The 24,407-nt window shown below is 39.9% G+C and overlaps 1 protein-coding gene across 1 annotated transcript in view; it reads right to left on the reverse strand.

Moving 5' to 3' along the window:
• The window catches only part of LOC111155368 (chromodomain helicase DNA binding protein 7), a 193,872-nt gene that overhangs the window by 33,454 nt on the left and 136,011 nt on the right, over nucleotides 1-24,407 (reverse strand). Inside the window, exons 8-15 of the mRNA XM_022515513.1 lie at nucleotides 21,910-22,024; nucleotides 18,615-18,698; nucleotides 16,854-16,991; nucleotides 16,634-16,755; nucleotides 16,026-16,269; nucleotides 14,740-14,916; nucleotides 5,429-5,572; nucleotides 3,852-4,107 (exon numbers count right to left, since the gene is read on the reverse strand). Coding sequence (XP_022371221.1) covers nucleotides 3,852-4,107; nucleotides 5,429-5,572; nucleotides 14,740-14,916; nucleotides 16,026-16,269; nucleotides 16,634-16,755; nucleotides 16,854-16,991; nucleotides 18,615-18,698; nucleotides 21,910-22,024 — 1,280 coding nt within the window. The remainder of the gene's footprint in view (nucleotides 1-3,851; nucleotides 4,108-5,428; nucleotides 5,573-14,739; nucleotides 14,917-16,025; nucleotides 16,270-16,633; nucleotides 16,756-16,853; nucleotides 16,992-18,614; nucleotides 18,699-21,909; nucleotides 22,025-24,407) is intronic.

Here is a 24,407-nt window from a genome sequence, read left to right on the forward strand (position 1 = left end):
GCTGTGGAAGAGCATTAACAGGAAAGTTCTTGAATAAAGAATATTCTTGAATAAAGCTGAATCATATTTTTCAAAACATGAAATGTAGAAATCTAGGTTCTGGATTCAGGACAAGGCGGCCCTCAGGAGACAGGGAAATAGGTTTAAGTCTATATATTACGTTAAAAGTTTGTTCATGTGCGATACAGTGTAAGCATTTTACAACTCAGAAATAGATTTTACTACTGGTATTTGGGCAGTTATTTTTTGTCTATGTGAAAATTCTAACTCAGAATTAGTATATTAGTTTAAAACAAGCTAAGGGTCAATGAAGTCTTCAAAAGTGAAATAATCATTTTGACAAGATAAATATCAGACATTAGAATATTTGAGTAAAAAACTGAAAATACAAATAATTTCTCAAATTAGCAGAGAAATATTTTTCATTTTAAATTCACTCAGAGATAAGAAAAATAACTTCCTTGCTTTTTGACTGCTACTAATAATTTCTCATCTTATAAAGAACAGTCAAAATTAAAATACATTTGTTCTTACCTGATAAAAGCTACTGCTGAATTACTCAATCCAGCTCTTTGCTATGAATTTAAGGTTCTTAAAGCAGCAGCCAGTTTTAAAGATATCAGCAAACGGATTTCCTATAGGATTCTTCTAGCACTATACTTATTATAGACAAATTAAAGGAAAGAAGGTCGGGGAAGGTACTGAAGGAAAGCAATTTCTACCTTTCAATGTCACAGCCAAAGTGCCCAAGTTTACCAATTATTTACCTCGATGTTAGATTTATAAATATCAGTCTGAAAATTAACCAGAAATAGGTTATGACAAGCCAAAATACTTTGTTCACACTGTCCTAAATTATTGTTCATGCTATATTTCAAAATGTGTGTGTGTGGGGGGCGGATATCAAAGACAACTTGAAACCAGCGTGGAAGTCTTCTCACTAAACAGATGCTCATGGTGAGGACAGGAACTGCAATGTTCGCTAGCTTTCACGAGAAGTTATTATCTTGCCAATGTCATCCAGCCACAAACAAGGTATTATTGTCTTTTGAAGATTACCAGGAAAAGTTACAGTTTTCTATCTGAAATTCATTCCATCATGCAAGCTTTGGCTGGTTTTCTTTCTGCCTGCTCTTCTCTGTAACTCCTCTGGCCCCCAGCAATGACAGCAAATGACCCTTAGGGGACCTTGACCAAGTTTCCGACATCATTTGCACTCTCACACGGGGAACTTAAAACTGGATGTTCCATTCTACTGAAGTAAAGCAGCAGCTACAGACACTTACAAGTGCTCACAGAGCACCCCAAACACTGTGCTAAGCACGTAAGACATTAACCCACATTTAAAATATTACTCGGTTTGTGTTCTACTGTCATTTCTAATTTTCTTCCTTCTGCTTTGCTTACATTACCACAGGTTACCAACTTGCACATACAGTTGCTTCCACTTTCCACAGGTACAGAAGTGTGTTGTGCTTTCCTGAAATGAACCTGAGCTTGACTGGGGCCGCCTGACCCTGCCACCACCTGTACAATTTTCAACATAAACTGCCACACTGAAAATGCCCTTGAACTGGCTCGATACACGTGTGGAGGGCCAGCAGCACATGGGTATACGTTCTACTCCAGATTGTGGATGAAAATGGGCGATAGGGCCATGGAGCAACCTTGGTGAACCCCAACATTCAGGTTAAGTTATCTGGGCAGTTGTAATGCCTAATGTGGGGGGCATTTTAAATTACAACTTCTCAACTAAGGGCATATTTTGGGCTTCACAGACACTTCATCACCTAGAGAGGCAGAAACGCTGACCCCAAGGTATGATCAATTAGGACAATGGCCACAGACCCAAGTCTCACAAGTCCTAAAAGACTCCAGGTAAACCAAGAAGTATAGCAGATGACCCTGCAGAGCAATCAGCCAAGAAGAGACCCACCAGCTGTGCTGGGGAGGGGGCGGCGTGAGGGGGACCAGACGCACGACTCCTCCCTCGACACGTTCGATGCAGGTGACTAGCATGTAAGCAGACAAGGCAGACGTGACGGAACTGACGGCCACCCGAGGTCAACCTTCTCACATGCATCCTGCAGCGGCATTTCAGCTCTTCTGCGACGGCTCTCGCTTCCCCCTTGGAGGCTACTCTTCCTTATTTTCTTTTTAGCAAATATTAAATGCAAGCGTGTGTGTGTGTGTGTGTGTGTGTGTGTGTGTGTGTGTCACATAAGCACAGGCGTTGTACTCGTACCACCAGTCACCCTAGGCGCCAATCCCAGCTCCCGAGCTCAGGCACAGGCTGGGTGATGCTCCCTGTAATGGCCTCACAGGCTCCTAAACACGTGGTGCCCAGCAGGACCGCTGCTGGTGGCAGCAAGCACGGGATCACCATGCATAGCACTCTCTTTGGAAGACAGAGCTAAGAGAACAACGTCGTAGCAGGGAATCCATCGATGTCACACCACGGCAGTGATCACAGAGGCAGTGCTGAGGTGGTCTTGAAGGGGTGGACCACTCTGTCATCTCGTAATAGGAACTTGTGGGGCTGAGGTGGCTGACAGGTGTGTCCCTCAGGAACAGGGGGTCAAAGGTCAGGAACTCTTTAAATTAGCTGCCCTTGAACTTCATGGATTATGAACCGATCTTTGTTCCTACTCCCCTGCAAAGGAACCTAACTGCACACAAACACTGCAACGTGGCGGGCCGTCCCCCTTCTTTAACTTGTATGAGCTCTGGCCACAACAGCAGGCAGCAAGAGCCTCGAGCAGGTCTTTCTGCTTATATGTCTTTCCCTACTCCCTCCCATCTGTTTTATACGATGCTGCCAGATCAAGCATCCTGAATCATTTCTCAGCTCAAACACTAGCCACGGTTCTCCACGGCCTGCAGACAAAAGCCAAAATCCCACGGCCCGGCCTTTGCGGCTTTCCACAGCAGGGTCTCAGTATGTGCTTGACGTTCACTGCCCCACTGTTTCTGACACGGGCTTTACATTGTGGGCAAGTTCCCCTTTGTTTTCCTGTCTCTTTGTCTTTGCTCATGTTATTACATCAGCCTCAATGCCCTTCCTTTTTCTGACCCTGACTGGCAAACTCCTTCCCACCCCCACAGGACTGTCTCCATGCCACTGCTTTCCCTGTGGCTTCTCTCATCTCCATCGCTGACAAGCCTGAAGCCTCCTGTATCCTCCAGAGTGTCCCACACATCCCAGGCATGCAATGTTTACCCCTTTAATGATTTGGGGAAGTATACAATAGAGGTTTTTACCCAAATCAGTTATGTGACACTGTCAATTCACTTAAGAAAACAGGAAGACCATAACGTGTCCATCAGTAACAGAAACAAACTGTTACCAAAGTTTTAAAATGATCTCTCCTTCCTAGGGAATAGGTCCTAGAGGTCTCTAGACCGAAATTCCCTCCTGCCAAAGCCTCCAGACAGCTGACAGCTGCCTTCTCACACCAGTTCCTCTTCAACTTCTCTGATTTACACACACACACACACACACACACACACACACAGCAAGAAAGTCTCAGCTGAGGCCAATCTCTCTTTAACTGTTAGCACTTCTGATGATTTTTAGGCATTAGTACCAACACCTCCTTCTGAGGGGCGAGACACGGAGGCAGAGAAGTTGGAGGACGGTGTGCTGAGGCCCCGTGGCAGAGCTCAGCAGGGGCAATGGCCCCTCACTTGCAGCCACCACAGAAGGAGGTGTCAGGAAGAACAGGAAGCTGGTGAAACCCATGCTGAGGCGACAGGATCCAGTAATGACCACAATGCATCGAATCCTCCATCGGGAGGGAGAAGAGGATTTCTGGAGTCACCCAAACGCGTCTACCGGTGCCGCGGCTTACCGTTAATAAGGTACGGATGATTGCAGCACTTCCGTAGCTCCATCATAGTGTTTAAAAGGTTAGGGACGTTAGCTTGACCACCACCTTTGGAGAGAAACGTGAAATTCTTCTCAAGGATGGCTCGGTAATATTTCTTCTGAATGTTTGTTAGCTCAACTTCAATTATAGTTTCTTCTTTGGGGGCCAAGTTCTTTTCCACATCCTCCTTGAGACGTCGCAACATCATTGGCTTCAGAATAGCCTGGAGTTTTTGCACCTAAAAAAAGGACCTTAGGTCAATGCTGGTTTCGTGATTCGCTTGCATATTCTAACATGAAAAATCAGAATTATCTTATTCACTTAGCATTGGTTTTTATTTGTCAAAGCCCAGTAAGGGCACGAAGGCACTAATCTCCCAGCTTTCATGACAGAAGTGCATGAAGGTTGAATGAGGCCATGTTAGATGGTCTATTTCAGCTGCCCGGGGGCCTGAACAGCCAGAAGGCCTGACAAGCACACGGTAGAAAAGAACCCAACTGATTCACCGAGCTTTCCCTTCTGTTTGTCTTAAGCCACAGGGATGATGAGGAAGAGGGAAGAGGTGACCTCATGGGACGTGGGAGTGCTAAGGCTTCAGGTTCCTCCCACTCTGGAAAGAGCTAACAGAATGAGTAGGCCAGGAGTTCCCTACTCCCTACGTAAATAAGCAAGCAGAGATGTCGCTCTCTGATACCCGTTTCTATTGACTGGCAATAGGATATACAGCAGATAAGATCATTTTTATCTTAAGAAAGCAAAAACCAAAACAAAACAGATTTCACTCTGAACTAAACTAGGAGGCTTCAGACAGTAAACTGTGGAGGGGCGGACATAAAGACCAAGACCACAAGCATACTGCAAGCATATCTATTTCAAAACCAGTATAATAATAAATATTCCCATAACTCTTAGGATGTATAAAATAACTACCTGCTTTTCATACACAAACTTCATTTATTTCTCACAGAAATCTTTTGAAGTAGTTTAAATGAAAGTATGTAGACAAGAAAAGTAAGCAATGTGGCCAAGCATACACAGCTAAAAAATAAAGTTAGAATCCCAAAACTCTAGGAGGCAGATAACTACAAGTTCCCATGCCTTCTGACACAGCGCTCAGAAGTATACACAGCAGGGGCACCTGGGTGGCTCAGTCAGTTAAGCCTCTGCCTTCAGCTCAGGTCATGATCTCAGGGTCCTGGGATCAAGCCCTGCGTCAGACCCCCCGCTTAGCAGTGAGCCTGCTTCTCCCCAAATAACTAAAATCTTAAAGAAAAAAAAAAGTACACAAAGCAAAATCATCGACCTGAATAGCACGGCAGTCTCTGAAAATTGAACATGAACAGGTAAGTAACCTCTCCCAACAAATTCCAATTGCCCTTCCTGAGGGCAAAGAGACAAACAAGAAAACCTCCATAATGAAGACTTGGAATGTTCAAGGAAAGGAGATACAGAGCTCACTAGACTTGACTTTTCCTAAGAAGCTAAACAGCAATGCTTTGCCATTTCATGGGTTAATCTTCAGTTACATGACTAAAGTACAAAGTAGACGTGATGAGTACCTGTTCTTCTGTTTTCAGATCACCAAATTCTTGCATAAAGGTGGTTTCTGAAGGGAAGCGACTCGGTTCCAAGAAATGCAGCAAGCTGAAGAGCTCTTCCACAGTGTTCTGGAGCGGTGTCCCCGTCAGCAGCACTTTGTGTTCCTGCAGGTGCGCAAGGAAGGCAACTGAACAGAAAGTTTCCTAAAATGAAAGCCTCTCTCCTGGGACGCCTGGGACTCTCAGTCAGTCAAGTGCCCAACTCCTGATTTTGGCTTGGATTGTGATCTCAGGAATGTGGGTTCAGGACCCAGACGGACTCCGTGCTTAGAGAGGACTCTGCTTAAGAGTCTCGCCCTCTCCCTTCCCTCTCTGCCCTGATCGTGCACATGCTCTATCTCTCTCAAATGAATGAAATGTTTAAAAATAAAAAAATAAAACCAAAACCTCTCTCTAGATATCCATTTTCCCACATCTCATGAATGCTCACTCAGCATCCACCATTCGTAAAGGTAGAGGGCACAAAGGCAGAGACACAAGAAAATCACGGACCCTGCTTCAGACAGACGCACGGCGTGGGCCCTATAGAACGCGGCAGACCCCATAAACACGCCACACCATTTCACTTCTTCCTGGGGTTATTAGGTCAACATTTTAGTGCCATGGCTTTGCAAGTCTCCTGGGTCCCAATGCTTTTCTCTCCACCAAAGTTTTTTTCCTAAAGTCCCTAGACTCCGAGAAAGCTCACATGCTTCTTTCTGTTCTCTCCACCAACAGCGCTCTCTTCTCCCCATCTGCTTCCTGCATGACTCACTTTGGAGACAAAAGAAGTTCTTCTACATGCAACAGCATATGAAAAACTATCTTGTTCTGCAAAAATTTCAAACTAGCGAAGAGGTCAGCTTGGTTTTAAATACCACAATCACTTTTTTTTTTTTTTTTAAAGCAGATGCTATTTCTAACTTTGTTTCTTTGAACCAAGTTAGGTTATTTCTTTAAGATAATTCTTCCTGTTTACGAGCTCTTGCTCCAGCTTTCCTTATGCATCTGTATCCTCGTCTTTGTATTTTTTTCAATCCAACACAGAGGAGCTATTTCTCAATGACCAGTTTTAACAATGGTGAGTTTATTAATCTTAAGGATCTTATTATTTAGTATTTTGTTTGGCCACTTGATCATAGTACAGCAAATAAAACTACTTCAGAAAGTGACCCTACCTTCTAGTAGTTTCAAATTATTTGGACTTAACGTGCAACCTGACAAGACTTGGTTGCCGAGAATATATGCTCAGTAAATACGAGATAAGTGATGTAAGGAGGGTAAGAACACACTCATTTTTGTAATATCCACCATGTCTTATATGTCAAGGAAGTTCTCTGAAAGTAAGGTAAAGCAGTTCAGTTTGCTTTTCTTTCTCTTCTCCCTTTTGAATAAAGATGTCTCTCAGGAAGATACACAGACCAACGTCATCTTCAGACTCACTAAATTCATAAAGAGTAAGGAGTCTGCAAATCAGTTCAAGATTTTCTAATATAGGGGTGCATGGATGGCTCAGTCAGTTAAGTGTCCAACTCTAGATTTCAGCTCAGGTCATGATCTTAGGGTTGTGAGATCCAGGCCTGCATCGGGCTCCATGCTGGCTGTGGAGTCTGCTTAAGATTCTTCTCTCCCTCTTCCTCTGCACCCACCCCCCTCCCCCCCCCAAAAAAGATGATATTCTAATATATAACCATACTGGTGGATAACATGGGCCATAGTCTCTGACATACTTTGGTTCTAAATTACCTTATTGAAGAATTTTTTTAAACTGTCACAGACTCAGGAAAGAGCTATATTGATACTAAAGACTATCTCCCAATTTTCTCTTATCCCTTATGATTGAATTAAATCCTTAACCTCTAAACAAATACTTCAGAAAAAAACCTTTTTAAATTACTCATTTCAAAATAAGTGTATCTGAAAAAAGGAAAGGGGTTCTTTTTTTTTTTAAGTTGAACAGGGGGCTTAAAGTCACAATTCCAAGATTAAGACCTGAGCAGAGATCAAGAGCTGGCCACAACCAACTGAGCCACCCAGGCGCCCTGAGAGGGACTCCTTTTTTATGCTGCTTTCCCTCAAGGGCTGCTGAAAGCCAGTTATCCCAAACGATTACACAGAAGACATTTTTATAAGGTTACATATGAGTAGTGGAATAAAACCAGGTTTCCGTTTGAAAGTGACTGTGGAATAACACGTGGGGAATACCCAGAGTGTCACGCAACATCATGTCAGAGACTCGGGCCAGCAAGCTTATCACCTCCAAGCTCAACTATGTCAGCAAATATGCTTTTGGCTTGAAAACATTACCATTCTTTTTAGCTCTTCTGGAGTGATGACCATTTAATTTCATTTCAGCAGACTCCTTAATCTGTATGAGACCTCCTGACAATGACAAGATGATAGAATCAATGAAGAACTCCTACCCCCTCCAGAGAATCCCCTCCTTGTCACCGAGGGACAGGGAGACGGCTTTTCTTTCTGGAGCTCCTGTGGAGGATGGTGGAGACCCTAATTGTCCCTCTACAGATCATCTTCACAAGCATTTCCTTTGTGATGGGAGAGCTGAAAACACTCACTGGCCCTCTCTTTCTGAGAATGCACTTAGAACATGACCCTCCTCAAGCCCATCTTCATCCTCACTGAGTCCTGGTGCGGGAAACAGCAGTCCCCTCTGACCTCCTCTGTAGCTGGTAAACTTACTGGTTGTTATTCTTGCCGTGATTAATTCCAGGAAAGAAGAATAAGAAATGGTCAGTGTATAAGTTCTCATGGTGTTTACTGTAAGTAAGGACTTAAAGGCCAACCAATGAGTTCTTCAGAACTAGACAAATACAACTGCATTCTAATTCGAAACAACCATACTGTGTTCCATCTTGAAAACATCTCCTCGGGGCACCTGGGTGGCTCAGTGGGTTAAAGCCTCTGCCTTTGGCTCAGGTCATGATCCCAGAGTCCTGGGATCGAGCCCCACATCGGGCTCTCTGCTCCGTGGAGAGCCTGCTTTCTCCTCTCTCTCTCTGCCTGCCTCTCTGCCTACTTGTGATCTCTGTCAAGTAAATAAAAAAAAAAATCTTTAAAACATCTCCTCTAAGATAATGATTCTTGATCATCAGAAAAACTATTATTTTGTTCATCTGCTTATCATAGGTTCCCAGTGGGTGAGCCAAGAATCAGCTAGAGGTATGCAAGTCCTTGAGGCAGCCAGCAGGGCTGAGAGTCAGGATCCCAGGGCCGGTCACCTGCGGCCGTGGGCAGCATTCTCAGCTTGCCTCACGAGGACATACTGTCACGTACACACAGAACATTACCACTTTCCAGATGTGCCATTATGTGAAAAAAAAGTTAGGGAACACTGCAGTATGTAACAGAAAAATTATCTGGGTAAGAGATTCTATCCATTAATGAAGGCTTACTAATAAACAACAGAAAATCACTTCGCATCTCCCAATGACCATCAGACCGTATGATGTTGAAGCATTTAACTCATCCGTATGCACCAATGGAGGATAGTTTGCAGTTAGAATCGACTCCCTGGGAGCACAGAAACTAATAATAGGAAACAACTTAGATAAGCTTAGGTAACTATTTAAGCCTTCAGAAAATAGTACTATCTTTTCTGCGGACCACTGTGAAGAAGGGTCCCTACTCGGGTAGACATAGAGTATCTCACCAACGCCCACATTTGCCTGCAAGCGCAAGGCTTGGGTGCTGCCCACAGAGACCAAATACAGTCGCAGAGTTTCTCTTCTCCGCATGCTCACCTGTGTCTTCAAGACCAGTCAGTGACTCTAAGTGCTCTCCTTTCTGTTGTGGACTGGTCACCAATATAAACTGATTTGAGAAAGGTCTTAGGATGGGAAATCCCATCCTTAGCAGAATAATTCAGTCAGACTTTTTCCCTTTAAATAAAACTAGATTTTGTTTTTAATTAAAAGAATCGCTGGCTAATGAATAAAAGAAATTGCTTCAAAGAACCAGCAGCAACAGAAAGCTTTTAAGTGTTCTTTTCGGTGGCACCCGTCTTCAGTAAAAAAATTGATAGCCACGAACGTATAGAATGTTCTTCCCATCTCAAACTCTCAATTAACAAGAGATCAAATTAATCTACAGACGTCAACATCAGAGATTTTAAAAATCTTCTGCACTTTTTTAAAAACTCAGCAAAACATCCAAGACATACTGAATGACAGTAACAATGCTTTTAAAATGTACATTAAAAATGAAAACAAGTGATCAAAACCCACCTTGCGAACTACAGAGAACAAAGAAGTCTGAGGATGACTGAAGTCATTTCTGCCAGGAAACCAAACACACAGAAGCACGGGACAGAAAATCAATCAAATCCTACCACCTCTACATTACCCCATAACACTCCTACCGAAAACAATCCAGAAAAATCTTATCAGGAAAACCTGACCACCTCTTAGGAAGCAGGGAGAGGATGGGTGAGTGTGGCATAAAACTCCAGATCAAATTCAAGGTCTTAAAATGCCCCAAACTTCTACGCGTCTCTCTGAACTTGACCAATGCCAGGTATTAACTCGTGCAAAAAACTTGCACTTACAAGTCCTACTGGATCCAATGTGTCAAAACTATTGAGCCCTAGAATATAACTTCACTATAACCATTGGGACAAAGCCGGGCCTACCAGTTTATGAAATGGCAATATTTATTAATAAAAGGCAAAAGCAAATATTTGAAACTCACTTCAGAGAAAGCATCCTGACTATCCCCTACTGTAACTGCGCAGTCACCAGCCAACAACATAAGAATCAAGAATGGCAGCAACTTTTGAGTAACTAAAAGCTCGGGAGGATGTATCACCATATTGGACAGGCTTTGCAGACACCCTCCACAGGTATCAGTCACATTCAGAGCAGTGGGAACACTGAGTCAGTAACGATTCTATGCAGGTTCAATGGAGTCATCAAGACGATCACTGACCAAGTCCATCATCTTCAGCCCCTCCAGCAGCTTGCAGTTCCTATTCTTCAGCCTGTGGGCTTCATCAATGACTACACAGCGCCATGGAATATTCCGCAGCTCAGGACAATCCGTCAAAATCATCTCAAATGTAGTGATGATCGCATGAAACTTATAGGACCCCTTTATCACTCGACCCTATGAGAACAGTTCTAAATTATTATTTAGAATTAGAGATTACATTAACTTTGATTAATAAATAGCATAAAACAGATGTATTTATCTTTTGGGGACATCTTTATTTTACATTAACACCTGTATTTTGTTTTTCAGGTGTTTTGCAGGGGAGCTTTAAAAACTTTTTCCTTTATAAAGAAATCTGAACTTTGTTAGTAAAATTTCCTACCTAATTTCCCTACAGATCCTATGTAATAAAGTGCCACGAAGTGTGGTCATTCCAGTTATAGCCTACAGACCCCAAAGAGGTGAAAAGCCAAGGGGATTAAGTACTAAGGTAGCTTTTAAAAACTTTACTACTGTTTTAAACCTTTTTTTTTCTTGTAACTTAATTTTGACTATTGAAGTGCTAAAATGAAAAAAAAATTCACTTAGGGTAGAACTTTTAACTATCTCTCAAATGTAGAGATAAATACTAAAACAGATTTCAATATTTTTCTCCTTGAAGTATTTAACTGTAGATTTTTATACTTAAAGCAAACCTATAAAACAAAACTCTGTCCTATTTCCAGTAATATGACTTCTCCTTACCACCTACAGCTTAAAACTATGTTAGTAGATACTATTCTCCCTTGTCATTTACAATGCTTTACTGTCGGTATCCTAGAATAACTGTATACAGGCAATAAGAATAAGTAAAAAATTGTACCAAGTGCTCCTAAGAGGGCAGAAGCTCTCCCCTTTGGGTGTATTTCACTCAACATTGCATGCCTAGTAATTTTTACTTCTAGTAATAGTTTAACAAAATATTCTTTCCACTTATATTTAATAACACCATTTTTTGTTTAGCTCTTCTTAGGCTTGCAAAATAAAACCAATTAGCATATCAAAACATTAAATGATAAATATTTCATTTATTCTGATCGGATAATCTGAATGACCAAAGCTATAAAAATTAGCTATACTTAAAAGATGTGAAAATATAACACAATTGGGTAAGAAATCTAGAGCAAATTTCTCAATTTTGTAAAATCTAGACCTTCCCCCAAAATGTCATAGACCATTTTACTATCCAGTACCTTGAAACGTACATAATAGGCATAAAGAATACCACTTGTGACGTTTTTACCTGGGGATCTTTGAAGTACATTTCATACAACTGAATGGTCCGACGACTAGCTTGACTCCCATGATACACAACCACGTTCAACTCTGTCCAGGTACGGAACTCCCTTTCCCAGTTGGGGATTGTGGACAATGGGGCAATTACTAAAAAAGGGCCATGGATTCCTTTCAAATATATCTCATAGAGAAATGTAATGGACTGGATAGTTTTTCCCAAACCCATTTCATCTGCTAAAATGCAGTTTCGCCTTTGGGAAGGAAATAAAACACGAACAGTTTAGTAAGCACAGATATTAGAAACTGCTTTCTTTTCACAAAATATATACTACTATAATCACAAATGCGTATCTCAAATGTTCCCTTAGTTCAACCAAATACATTTCTTTTTCAACAAAATCCTCTAAGGCATAAAAATCATTTCTACATACTTCTATTAATATCTCTACATTAATGTTTGTCAGATAAATATGAAGCATACTTCCAATCCTGGCTGTTTTTCATAATTCTTTTTAGACATTAAAGTGTGACATTACTTGATCAATATTTTCAGTGACTACAAAGGAGAACAGCTACGGGCCTTCTTACAGGTGAAGAAAAACGTGCTGTACATACATGTTGTACCAATTGAAAAGTAGCCAGTTTACTCCCTCCAACTGGTATTCCCTGAGTTTGTTATTGTTTTTGTACTCCCTGGAACTCTCCGATTTCTTCCAATCATCAGCAGGAGGTCGCTCCTGTTTCAAATATAGTAAATCCCATTAGTGGTTTCTCCAAGGCCACACCACACTAGGCTATTTTCAAATTAAATCCTTCACCGTTAGCCAAGTCTTACCACACGCTCTGTTTCTGGCTCCCTGGACATTAGTTTCTCAAACTCTTCGATCTTCGCTTGATCTATGTCCTGCCTTAGCTCCCAAGTGCTGTCTTCGTACGGCAGGGAGCACCACTTCACCAGGTAGTGAGTCACCGGCTGGGCCAGGTTGGAATAAATTAGAATTGGATTCACTGGACTAAAGGCACCTGGGTGGCTCAGTGGGTTAAAGCCTCTGCCTTTGGCTCAGGTCATGATCCCAGAGTCCTGGGATCGAGCCCCACATCGGGCTCTCTGCTCCGTGGAGAGCCTGCTTTCTCCTCTCTCTCTCTGCCTGCCTCTCTGCCTACTTGTGATCTCTGTCAAGTAAATAAAAAAAAAAATCTTTAAAACATCTCCTCTAAGATAATGATTCTTGATCATCAGAAAAACTATTATTTTGTTCATCTGCTTATCATAGGTTCCCAGTGGGTGAGCCAAGAATCAGCTAGAGGTATGCAAGTCCTTGAGGCAGCCAGCAGGGCTGAGAGTCAGGATCCCAGGGCCGGTCACCTGCGGCCGTGGGCAGCATTCTCAGCTTGCCTCACGAGGACATACTGTCACGTACACACAGAACATTACCACTTTCCAGATGTGCCATTATGTGAAAAAAAAGTTAGGGAACACTGCAGTATGTAACAGAAAAATTATCTGGGTAAGAGATTCTATCCATTAATGAAGGCTTACTAATAAACAACAGAAAATCACTTCGCATCTCCCAATGACCATCAGACCGTATGATGTTGAAGCATTTAACTCATCCGTATGCACCAATGGAGGATAGTTTGCAGTTAGAATCGACTCCCTGGGAGCACAGAAACTAATAATAGGAAACAACTTAGATAAGCTTAGGTAACTATTTAAGCCTTCAGAAAATAGTACTATCTTTTCTGCGGACCACTGTGAAGAAGGGTCCCTACTCGGGTAGACATAGAGTATCTCACCAACGCCCACATTTGCCTGCAAGCGCAAGGCTTGGGTGCTGCCCACAGAGACCAAATACAGTCGCAGAGTTTCTCTTCTCCGCATGCTCACCTGTGTCTTCAAGACCAGTCAGTGACTCTAAGTGCTCTCCTTTCTGTTGTGGACTGGTCACCAATATAAACTGATTTGAGAAAGGTCTTAGGATGGGAAATCCCATCCTTAGCAGAATAATTCAGTCAGACTTTTTCCCTTTAAATAAAACTAGATTTTGTTTTTAATTAAAAGAATCGCTGGCTAATGAATAAAAGAAATTGCTTCAAAGAACCAGCAGCAACAGAAAGCTTTTAAGTGTTCTTTTCGGTGGCACCCGTCTTCAGTAAAAAAATTGATAGCCACGAACGTATAGAATGTTCTTCCCATCTCAAACTCTCAATTAACAAGAGATCAAATTAATCTACAGACGTCAACATCAGAGATTTTAAAAATCTTCTGCACTTTTTTAAAAACTCAGCAAAACATCCAAGACATACTGAATGACAGTAACAATGCTTTTAAAATGTACATTAAAAATGAAAACAAGTGATCAAAACCCACCTTGCGAACTACAGAGAACAAAGAAGTCTGAGGATGACTGAAGTCATTTCTGCCAGGAAACCAAACACACAGAAGCACGGGACAGAAAATCAATCAAATCCTACCACCTCTACATTACCCCATAACACTCCTACCGAAAACAATCCAGAAAAATCTTATCAGGAAAACCTGACCACCTCTTAGGAAGCAGGGAGAGGATGGGTGAGTGTGGCATAAAACTCCAGATCAAATTCAAGGTCTTAAAATGCCCCAAACTTCTACGCGTCTCTCTGAACTTGACCAATGCCAGGTATTAACTCGTGCAAAAAACTTGCACTTACAAGTCCTACTGGATCCAATGTGTCAAAACTATTGAGCCCTAGAATATAACTTCACTATAACCATTGGGACAAAGCCGGGCCTACCAGTTTATGAAATGGCAATATTTATTAATAAAAGGCAAAAGCAAATATTTGAAACTCACTTCAGAGAAAGCATCCTGACTATCCCCTACTGTAACTGCGCAGTCACCAGCCAACAACATAAGAATCAAGAATGGCAGCAACTTTTGAGTAACTAAAAGCTCGGGAGGATGTATCACCATATTGGACAGGCTTTGCAAACACCCTCCACAGGTATCAGTCACATTCAGAGCAGTGGGAACACTGAGTCAGTAACGATTCTATGCAGGTTCAATGGAGTCATCAAGACGATCACTGACCAAGTCCATCATCTTCAGCCCCTCCAGCAGCTTGCAGTTCCTATTCTTCAGCCTGTGGGCTTCATCAATGACTACACAGCGCCATGGAATATTCCGCAGCTCAGGACAATCCGTCAAAATCATCTCAAATGTAGTGATGATCGCATGAAACTTATAGGACCCCTTTATCACTCGACCCTATGAGAACAGTTCTAAATTATTATTTAGAATTAGAGATTACATTAACTTTGATTAATAAATAGCATAAAACAGATGTATTTATCTTTTGGGGACATCTTTATTTTACATTAACACCTGTATTTTGTTTTTCAGGTGTTTTGCAGGGGAGCTTTAAAAACTTTTTCCTTTATAAAGAAATCTGAACTTTGTTAGTAAAATTTCCTACCTAATTTCCCTACAGATCCTATGTAATAAAGTGCCACGAAGTGTGGTCATTCCAGTTATAGCCTACAGACCCCAAAGAGGTGAAAAGCCAAGGGGATTAAGTACTAAGGTAGCTTTTAAAAACTTTACTACTGTTTTAAACCTTTTTTTTTCTTGTAACTTAATTTTGACTATTGAAGTGCTAAAATGAAAAAAAAATTCACTTAGGGTAGAACTTTTAACTATCTCTCAAATGTAGAGATAAATACTAAAACAGATTTCAATATTTTTCTCCTTGAAGTATTTAACTGTAGATTTTTATACTTAAAGCAAACCTATAAAACAAAACTCTGTCCTATTTCCAGTAATATGACTTCTCCTTACCACCTACAGCTTAAAACTATGTTAGTAGATACTATTCTCCCTTGTCATTTACAATGCTTTACTGTCGGTATCCTAGAATAACTGTATACAGGCAATAAGAATAAGTAAAAAATTGTACCAAGTGCTCCTAAGAGGGCAGAAGCTCTCCCCTTTGGGTGTATTTCACTCAACATTGCATGCCTAGTAATTTTTACTTCTAGTAATAGTTTAACAAAATATTCTTTCCACTTATATTTAATAACACCATTTTTTTGTTTAGCTCTTCTTAGGCTTGCAAAATAAAACCAATTAGCATATCAAAACATTAAATGATAAATATTTCATTTATTCTGATCGGATAATCTGAATGACCAAAGCTATAAAAATTAGCTATACTTAAAAGATGTGAAAATATAACACAATTGGGTAAGAAATCTAGAGCAAATTTCTCAATTTTGTAAAATCTAGACCTTCCCCCAAAATGTCATAGACCATTTTACTATCCAGTACCTTGAAACGTACATAATAGGCATAAAGAATACCACTTGTGACGTTTTTACCTGGGGATCTTTGAAGTACATTTCATACAACTGAATGGTCCGACGACTAGCTTGACTCCCATGATACACAACCACGTTCAACTCTGTCCAGGTACGGAACTCCCTTTCCCAGTTGGGGATTGTGGACAATGGGGCAATTACTAAAAAAGGGCCATGGATTCCTTTCAAATATATCTCATAGAGAAATGTAATGGACTGGATAGTTTTTCCCAAACCCATTTCATCTGCTAAAATGCAGTTTCGCCTTTGGGAAGGAAATAAAACACGAACAGTTTAGTAAGCACAGATATTAGAAACTGCTTTCTTTTCACAAAATATATACTACTATAATCACAAATGCGTATCTCAAATGTTCCCTTAGTTCAACCAAATACATTTCTTTTTCAACAAAATCCTCTAAGGCATAAAAATCATTTCTACATACTTCTATTAATATCTCTACATTAATGTTTGTCAGATAAATATGAAGCATACTTCCAATCCTGGCTGTTTTTCATAATTCTTTTTAGACATTAAAGTGTGACATTACTTGATCAATATTTTCAGTGACTACAAAGGAGAACAGCTACGGGCCTTCTTACAGGTGAAGAAAAACGTGCTGTACATACATGTTGTACCAATTGAAAAGTAGCCAGTTTACTCCCTCCAACTGGTATTCCCTGAGTTTGTTATTGTTTTTGTACTCCCTGGAACTCTCCGATTTCTTCCAATCATCAGCAGGAGGTCGCTCCTGTTTCAAATATAGTAAATCCCATTAGTGGTTTCTCCAAGGCCACACCACACTAGGCTATTTTCAAATTAAATCCTTCACCGTTAGCCAAGTCTTACCACACGCTCTGTTTCTGGCTCCCTGGACATTAGTTTCTCAAACTCTTCGATCTTCGCTTGATCTATGTCCTGCCTTAGCTCCCAAGTGCTGTCTTCGTACGGCAGGGAGCACCACTTCACCAGGTAGTGAGTCACCGGCTGGGCCAGGTTGGAATAAATTAGAATTGGATTCACTGGACTAAAACACACACACACACACACACACACACACACACACACACACACACACACACACACCTACTTCCTGATAGATACTACACCCCAGCAACAGTGAGAGTGAGTTGGGAGAAGTTTATTTTAAAACTGCGACCATAACACAGTCATCCCTAGTTAATCGTAACAAGCATAAACTGGAAATAATATTACTGGGTATCATCAGAACCAGCTAATTTTTATCTAATTCACTGCTATGTTGAAAAGCCAAAAAATATGAAGAAATGGCCAGGAAATAACACAGCTGAATTTTAAGCCTTATTCTTATCTGTGCAAAATCATTTATCAGGTGTCTGATTCAGACGTATATGGTAAATCACCATAGTATATTTATATTACTGGCTGGTTTCTTAAGGAATGAGAAACAAGCTTATTACCATCTCTGCCTTTTTCTTAAAGAGATAAATATTACTTGTGTTCAATCACATTAGAATACAGTATTTGAGGGGCGCCTGGCAGGCTCCGTCGGAAGAGCAGGTAACTCTTGATCTTGGGGGTGTCAGTTTGGGCCCCATGTTGGCTGTAGAGATTACATCATTGAAACTTTAAAAAACAAATAAATAAATAATAAAGTGAGCTCTTATAGATTGGAGAACAAAATATTTTGGGTAATGCAGATCAACAGGATCTCCTTTGTCTTTCTTCTAGAAAATACTTGGGTTGTCAAGCATTCACTTCAAGACTAAGGTACTCTGACCTGGTAGTGATGTTAACAACATTCACTGTACTACACAAATATGCGGTAAAACAATTTTCTTTTAAGTACAGCCAAGTAAAGCTAGAAAAGTAAACATCACATTACAGACATGGTCCTTAAAACATCATGGACTTCATGACACAGAGTTTGGGGGAAAAAAAAAAGGAAGCTCACTGCAGACTCTCACTAGATAAGCAGGATCTAAACATTTTATATAAAACTAACTTTACTTGAAGAAGCCAGGAATGACAGAACTCATGGTGGGTGCATACATCATTACTGAGACAATAAGCTCAGGCACTGGACTCATCCTCACTCTTACCGCCCTAATCAACCGTCCTTTACAACCTCACAGAGTTTTGCAAAGCAACATGAGAAATGCCAAGATCTCATAAAGAGAATTATTTTACATTGTCCTCTGTCCAGTACATTAATGAGGTTCATCAGCTTCACTAAGGATGTACAATGTTAAGTAACATTAAATTCCATTTGGCGACATCTTAGAGTACTCTTAATTATGTATGGGAAATCTGCGCTTCATTCTGGGTTTATACTAAACCGTACTGAATTCTTTACTGATCACATTCTGAAATCATCTAAAACGCTGATGTATTTGCTTCATATTGAAAATTGATTTCTTTTAAAAAGCTCTCACACTAAACAAAGAACACATTTAGCACTATTATTAGGTCATAAAACTAACAGTCAATAAGTTTCAGTTAAATTTAGACCAACTGTGTCACGATCCAAGGCTCTGACCAGGACGAGATCTAGGATTCTATAATCACTCTCTGTAAACACACATAAGCCGTCTGAGTCACTGCCCCCTAATACAAATGATCTTCTGTTACCTCTCCCCGCTCATCTGTGCTACGTGCAAAGTCCATTATCCGGTCAACCTCCACATAATCTGGATTAAAAAGCTCATCTTCAATCTGCACCAAAGGACAAAAAAGTTAAAATGTTTATTTAATTCCTGAGAGTAAACGTTATTTCACTTTTCGCCAGACAATAATATTTTGGGCCACAGCAAAATAAAACTGATATTTGGCAAATTCTATTATATTAATTGAAATGCTACAATTTAGCAAAATCATTCCCCATGAGGAAATCAGACTTCTCAGACTTTGTTAACTGGGTCTTTTAATTACTGTGTGAAACCTTTTTACTGTGAGAGAATGTTTAAGAATATTTTAAATGAAGTGTGAAATTACAATTCACTAATGAGCAATCCAAAAGGCTTATGGCATGCAATGCATTTAGCATTCTCGAAACTATGCTTGCAATAAAGACTCGGAGCCATGCACAGTAAGTGCGATTGGAGTCTCATAACTACTGGAGTTGTCTGAGGCCTTATAGCATCATTTACAGAATGCTATTCCAAAGCTAAAAACACTGAAACCAGTGAATTTCCTATTTTAGTGTGAACAGTTTAGTGTGTCTGGTCGTCTTTGCCTATCAATATTAGTACCTCATTTGAATTTAGTCTTATTGTTAATCTAAGCATTCTAATGATTTATTTGCACTGAAAATAGAGCATCTGGCTAAAAATATTAAGGCTAAAGAAATGAGGCTTAAATAATTGGGTTATTTAGTCAACGCATTAACAATCTTTACAAAAGTAAAGTAATACTAACTTGCTTGCAAGTTATCGCCTATAAAAGAATAAAATAACAGAATATGGCTCAAAGAGAAATTACAGACTATGCCATACTTTAAAGAAGTCAGAGTCAGGCCAGTCAGAAAACAGAAGACATATTCATCAGTACCATAACTGCAACTAAAAGGCTTTTGCAAGACATATTAGAAGTCACTTAGACACTGTTCATATCCTCTAAATTACAGGTCGAAAAGATAAGCTTTTTGGTCACAGTCGGCTCAAGGATAGCAAACGTTCTCTGGGCTACTGTGTCCATTTAAAACATCTGGTTTGGGTCCTTTGAACTCTGAATTATGAAAAAAAGAATCAGAAATACAAAAATGTGTTTCAAATGCCTCGGGCCCTTACACAGCGTTGATTAGTAAGGCAAAAAATTCACTGAAATGTTCAGTTCATTTAAAATGTTAATGTATTAATGCACTGGCTTTGTCAAAAGCTTCTAGGTTCAGGCACACAACATGTATGCATTATTCATATACAGCATGAACACTGAAAACTTTCCATAAACTAGGTTTTAATGATAAAAGCTCCTTTTAAGACACCTTGTTCTTAAACAGCAGCTTTCATTGATGAATTAAAATCCTTAACCTTATTCCTGAACACTTCCAACTTGCTAGTGAGTAACCTGCATCATCATGCATGAGATGCAATTTCCAATTTAAACACAGATTTCAGTTGCAGCGGACTTATAAGGGTACCTAAGCTGAAATAAAGAATGCAAAAGCAGTCATAATTAAAAATGCCAAAGTAGCAGAACCATGGAACACCTGAAGCCAGGACTGTCTATGCAACAGGGTGTGTGTGTGTGTGTGTGTGTGTGTGTGTGTGTGTGTGTGTCTGTTTGTAAACGAGAAAGAGAGGAAGGGAGTTGCTATCCTTTTGTGCTTGCCCTCAGATCATCTTTTCAGACTGGAGTTGATGCTACTTCCACTTGGGACAAAAATTAAGATTTCTAGTTGCCAAGTTACCACTCAAGATAATGTATTTCAGTTGTGGTACAGGTTATTCACATAGGGAGACCCAAATAGATAAAGCTACACAGCTAGGGCCAGGTACAAATCCCTAAATTGCATCTGACACTAGCAGAGTCCAAACAAATTTCAAAAACAGAACCAGGACTTAGGGATGGGGTTTGGGCCAGGGATGCGGGGGGACAGCTACCACTGCACTCTTTCCTTCTCCCTACACTGATCCATAGAAAAAAAAGTCAACAGAACGTATGTCTCTTTCTAAAAGAAAGCCAATGATTTCAACTTGCCCAATGTCACCAACATTTAATCATCAAGAAGGGCACAAAAAATAGGGGACTTTATGATATTTCTTAGGAACTGCCCTTTCAAAAAAAAAAAAAAATCACTTAGATATTCTCCAAGAGGTGAGTCACATGTGATGACGCCATTCCCCTCAGTGTTAATTACTGCACTGCAAAGAAGCTGAATACTCAGATCAGGAAAGGTGGTGATGAGACATATGCCCAATAAAACCACCACCGCCCAATCACACATCTAATACAAACTTTACAATCTGCCTGTTGGGAGCACGGAAATCAGATTCCAGGAGAACACAGACTTGTCACCTGAGATTATAAGGATTTTATGACATAAAAATACTGAACACTCTTCCGTCCTCACCCCTCCATGTCCAAAAAGGGGAAGGGGTGTGAAGTAGGTTGTTAAACAGGTATTATTTTGCATCAAATTTCACACTTCTTTACAGTTTACATTCTGTTAACTCCTTTATGGAGAGGAAAACTAATAAATCAGCAAGTTTAATCTTTCAGTGTGAAGGTTTCTCTTTTATCTTCTTGAGGCTGTAAGTGAAACCAAACTGGTGAGCACAAGTCCAGAGACCCCAGTAGGTAGTCTGCAAAAAGCATTTTTTAATGCAATCGAGTAGGCTGAAGGGGATCATGACACTTCTTTCAAAAAATGCAGATTTCCTTCCCTGCCCTAGGTATGGTTACCTTTTCATCATCAATAACTTAGGATAAAGCGAGACAGGCAAAGACATAACACCAATTTCTATACCATAGCACATCACTTGTAAGAATGAGTTTGGTAAAGTCCGTAATCAGGCATTAACTTGAACAGAAGAAATCGGCCACATACTTTCCTTAACAGAAGTAACTTATATTCTAGAAATTGTATTTAGTAGTTACTGTAGAGTCTTTATACCTCACTAAGTCTTAAAAGAACTTTTAACCACTTTTTTCATCATCTGCTAACTGTACTTTCAAGATTTTAATGATACCATCATATTTCCACATAATATCATAGGGACCAGTATCTTCTAGACTAAGCAACAGGAAGAATGAGAAATTTCCTGTTTACCAATTTTTTTTTAGCAATAACCAGTTACCAATATGCAAGTAACAGCACCAAATGAGGGAAACTAGTTTTTCTTAGTAATTTGCTTAACCTAAAACTCAAAACTCAGAACATTTTAGTAAGGTTACTACTTAAGAAAATTAACTGGGTATTTCATACCTCTGAAAGGAATTTGTTCTGGCCCTGCTTTGCCTTAAATCGTTTGATCTTTTGCTGAATTCTCTTATCTTTTTCCAGATCTTCTACAGATGCCCATTGACAATGAAGATAAGAGCTAAAAGAATAAAATAATATACTTGAAACACGTAGAAAATAATCTTGTTATTCCCCCAAAATCAACTAAATAATTAATGAAATAAGCGGTTTACCTACTAATAGAGGCTGCTGATCAACATTCAATACAATTATTCATGTTTGAGAATAAGAAAAAAATCAATAATTGTGCCTGAAATTTGTCTTCCGCCCTGAGCCTCCAGCTCTCTTATTTATCTCCCATTAAAAAAAGAAAAGGACCTACTAACAAAAGCTGTTTTCATAAGTGAACGGATTACACTTCAATACAAAACAATTAGCACTACAGGGTGGCCTTAATTATGAATTTACATTTTGAGCCTTTTATCATTAATTGAGAAATAAAAGGTTTTTATCAAGTTAAGAGAATTCTGATTTAAAACTGCAAAGGTAAACATAACTTAGTCCTTCCAGAGCAATCCAAAGGACGAGAACCCTCACCTATTCTCTGAACACCCATGCCCCACCAGCCCGTGGGCAGTTTCCGCCCTCCCAGCCTCACTCTTCCAGGAGCTGTGAAATGCCGTCTCTTGGAACGCTGTGATTTTGTCGCTCTCTACTGCCTACTTGGTCCTCACACAGGGCAAGGCCCTCCTCCTCAGACTCACCACGGCCTGCTCCAAGCACAGGTGTTCTCTCTAACCCTATCTCGAACACTCTCACCCTCCCTCTTACTTCTCCGAGACTCACAGGTATATAGTTAATATTTTATGGTAGCTTTGACATTCTTTGGTTTGCTATTTCAATATTCTTTTGTACCATCATTTTCTCCCTGCCCCAGATAGCCTGGACTATCTCTTATCTCTCTTTCTGGTGAGGACATTAAAAAGAAATGAGGTGCCTGAAAATGCACCTATTTCAAAATCAAGGTACTACTACTCTTAGAAATTACCGAGCATTCTAAAATCTGTCAAAAATGATTAATGACATGGGAAAGGCTTACGATATTAAGTATCATATCATTTATATTTATGTAAAGTCTAATATGCAAAAGGTAGGACTGATTTAGTCCTTGTACAATTGACTGAGGGAGATAAGGACGTTAAATACGTATGCCTTGATAGGCTAGGAGTCGATATAAACCCTGTACACACACGCACACAGAGAAAAGAGACTAGATGAAAATGCATCAATATGTTGATAATGATATTTTCTGGGTGGTAAGATTGCAAGTATTTTCTTTTCTACTTTCAAGTATTTTCCTAATTTCCAGTAAGTAATTCGCAATACTGTTTCTGCATATTATCAAGAAACAAGTATTTTAAAAATAACTGAGTCTAATCTCCTTCTTGGATAGAAAAAGGCACGGGTGCAAGTCAACACTGTCTGTCTGCTGAGGTACACATGCCTTTCCAGCACCATCAGTATGGCTGGAACGTGGGCACAGGCCTTTAGTGTCACTCTTCCTCTTGCAAACTGGGCTGAAATATTTGGATAGTGACTCTGTTTTACTAAACGGAGAAAAGCCACGGCCTCCTCCACTAAGATCAGAAACAAGGCAAGGATGCCCACTGCTTCTACTATTATTCAATATTGTATTTGAGGCATTAGCCAATGTTATTAGACAAGAGAAAACAACAAGGGGAAAAATAATTGGAAAGTAAGAAATAAAACTATCTCTATTTGCAAACGGTATGATTATATTATTGGAAAACCCTAGAGAATCAATTTGAAAACTAATTCAAATAATGAAATGAAATAATTTAGCAGTATACCAGGATATAAAATTAACACACAGAAATCAGTAGCTTCCATTTACACAAACAACAGTAGAGAAAACCTCTTTTACATTATCAACAAAGATTAAGTGCTTAGTCATAAATCTTAACAAAAAAGGTGTGAAATTTATATAAGGAAATATTTAAAGTCCTTCAAAAGACACAAAAATAGAGCTGAACGAACTAGAAAGACATCCTTATTTTTAGATGGCATGACACAACGTCATAAACCATAAATCCATAAATGCATAAACAAGCATTTTTAAAAAAGATTTTATTTATTTATTTGTCACAGAGCACAAGCAGGGAAAGAGCAGGCAGAGGGAGAAGCAGGCTCCCCACTGAGCAGAGAGCCCGACGTGGGACTCGATCCCAGGATCCTGGGATCATGACATGAGCGGAAGGCAGATGTTTAACAACTGAGCCACCCAGGCGTCCCATAAACAAGCATTTTTATGGTGCTAGACAAGTTAATACTGACTTATATATAAAAATAAACATGCAAGAACATCCAAGAAAATACTAAAAAGGAAGAGTTTTTAGGGGAAACTACATATACCAGATATTAAAATACAATTTAAGCCTTTATGAGTAAAACAGTGTGCTACTGGCTCAGGAACAGACAGGCAGACCAAAGGATTAAAATAT

Source organism: Enhydra lutris, unplaced genomic scaffold, assembly GCF_002288905.1.
Source record: "Enhydra lutris kenyoni isolate GAN:26980312 unplaced genomic scaffold, ASM228890v2 scaffoldscaffold41, whole genome shotgun sequence".
Taxonomy (NCBI): Eukaryota; Metazoa; Chordata; class Mammalia; order Carnivora; family Mustelidae; genus Enhydra; species Enhydra lutris.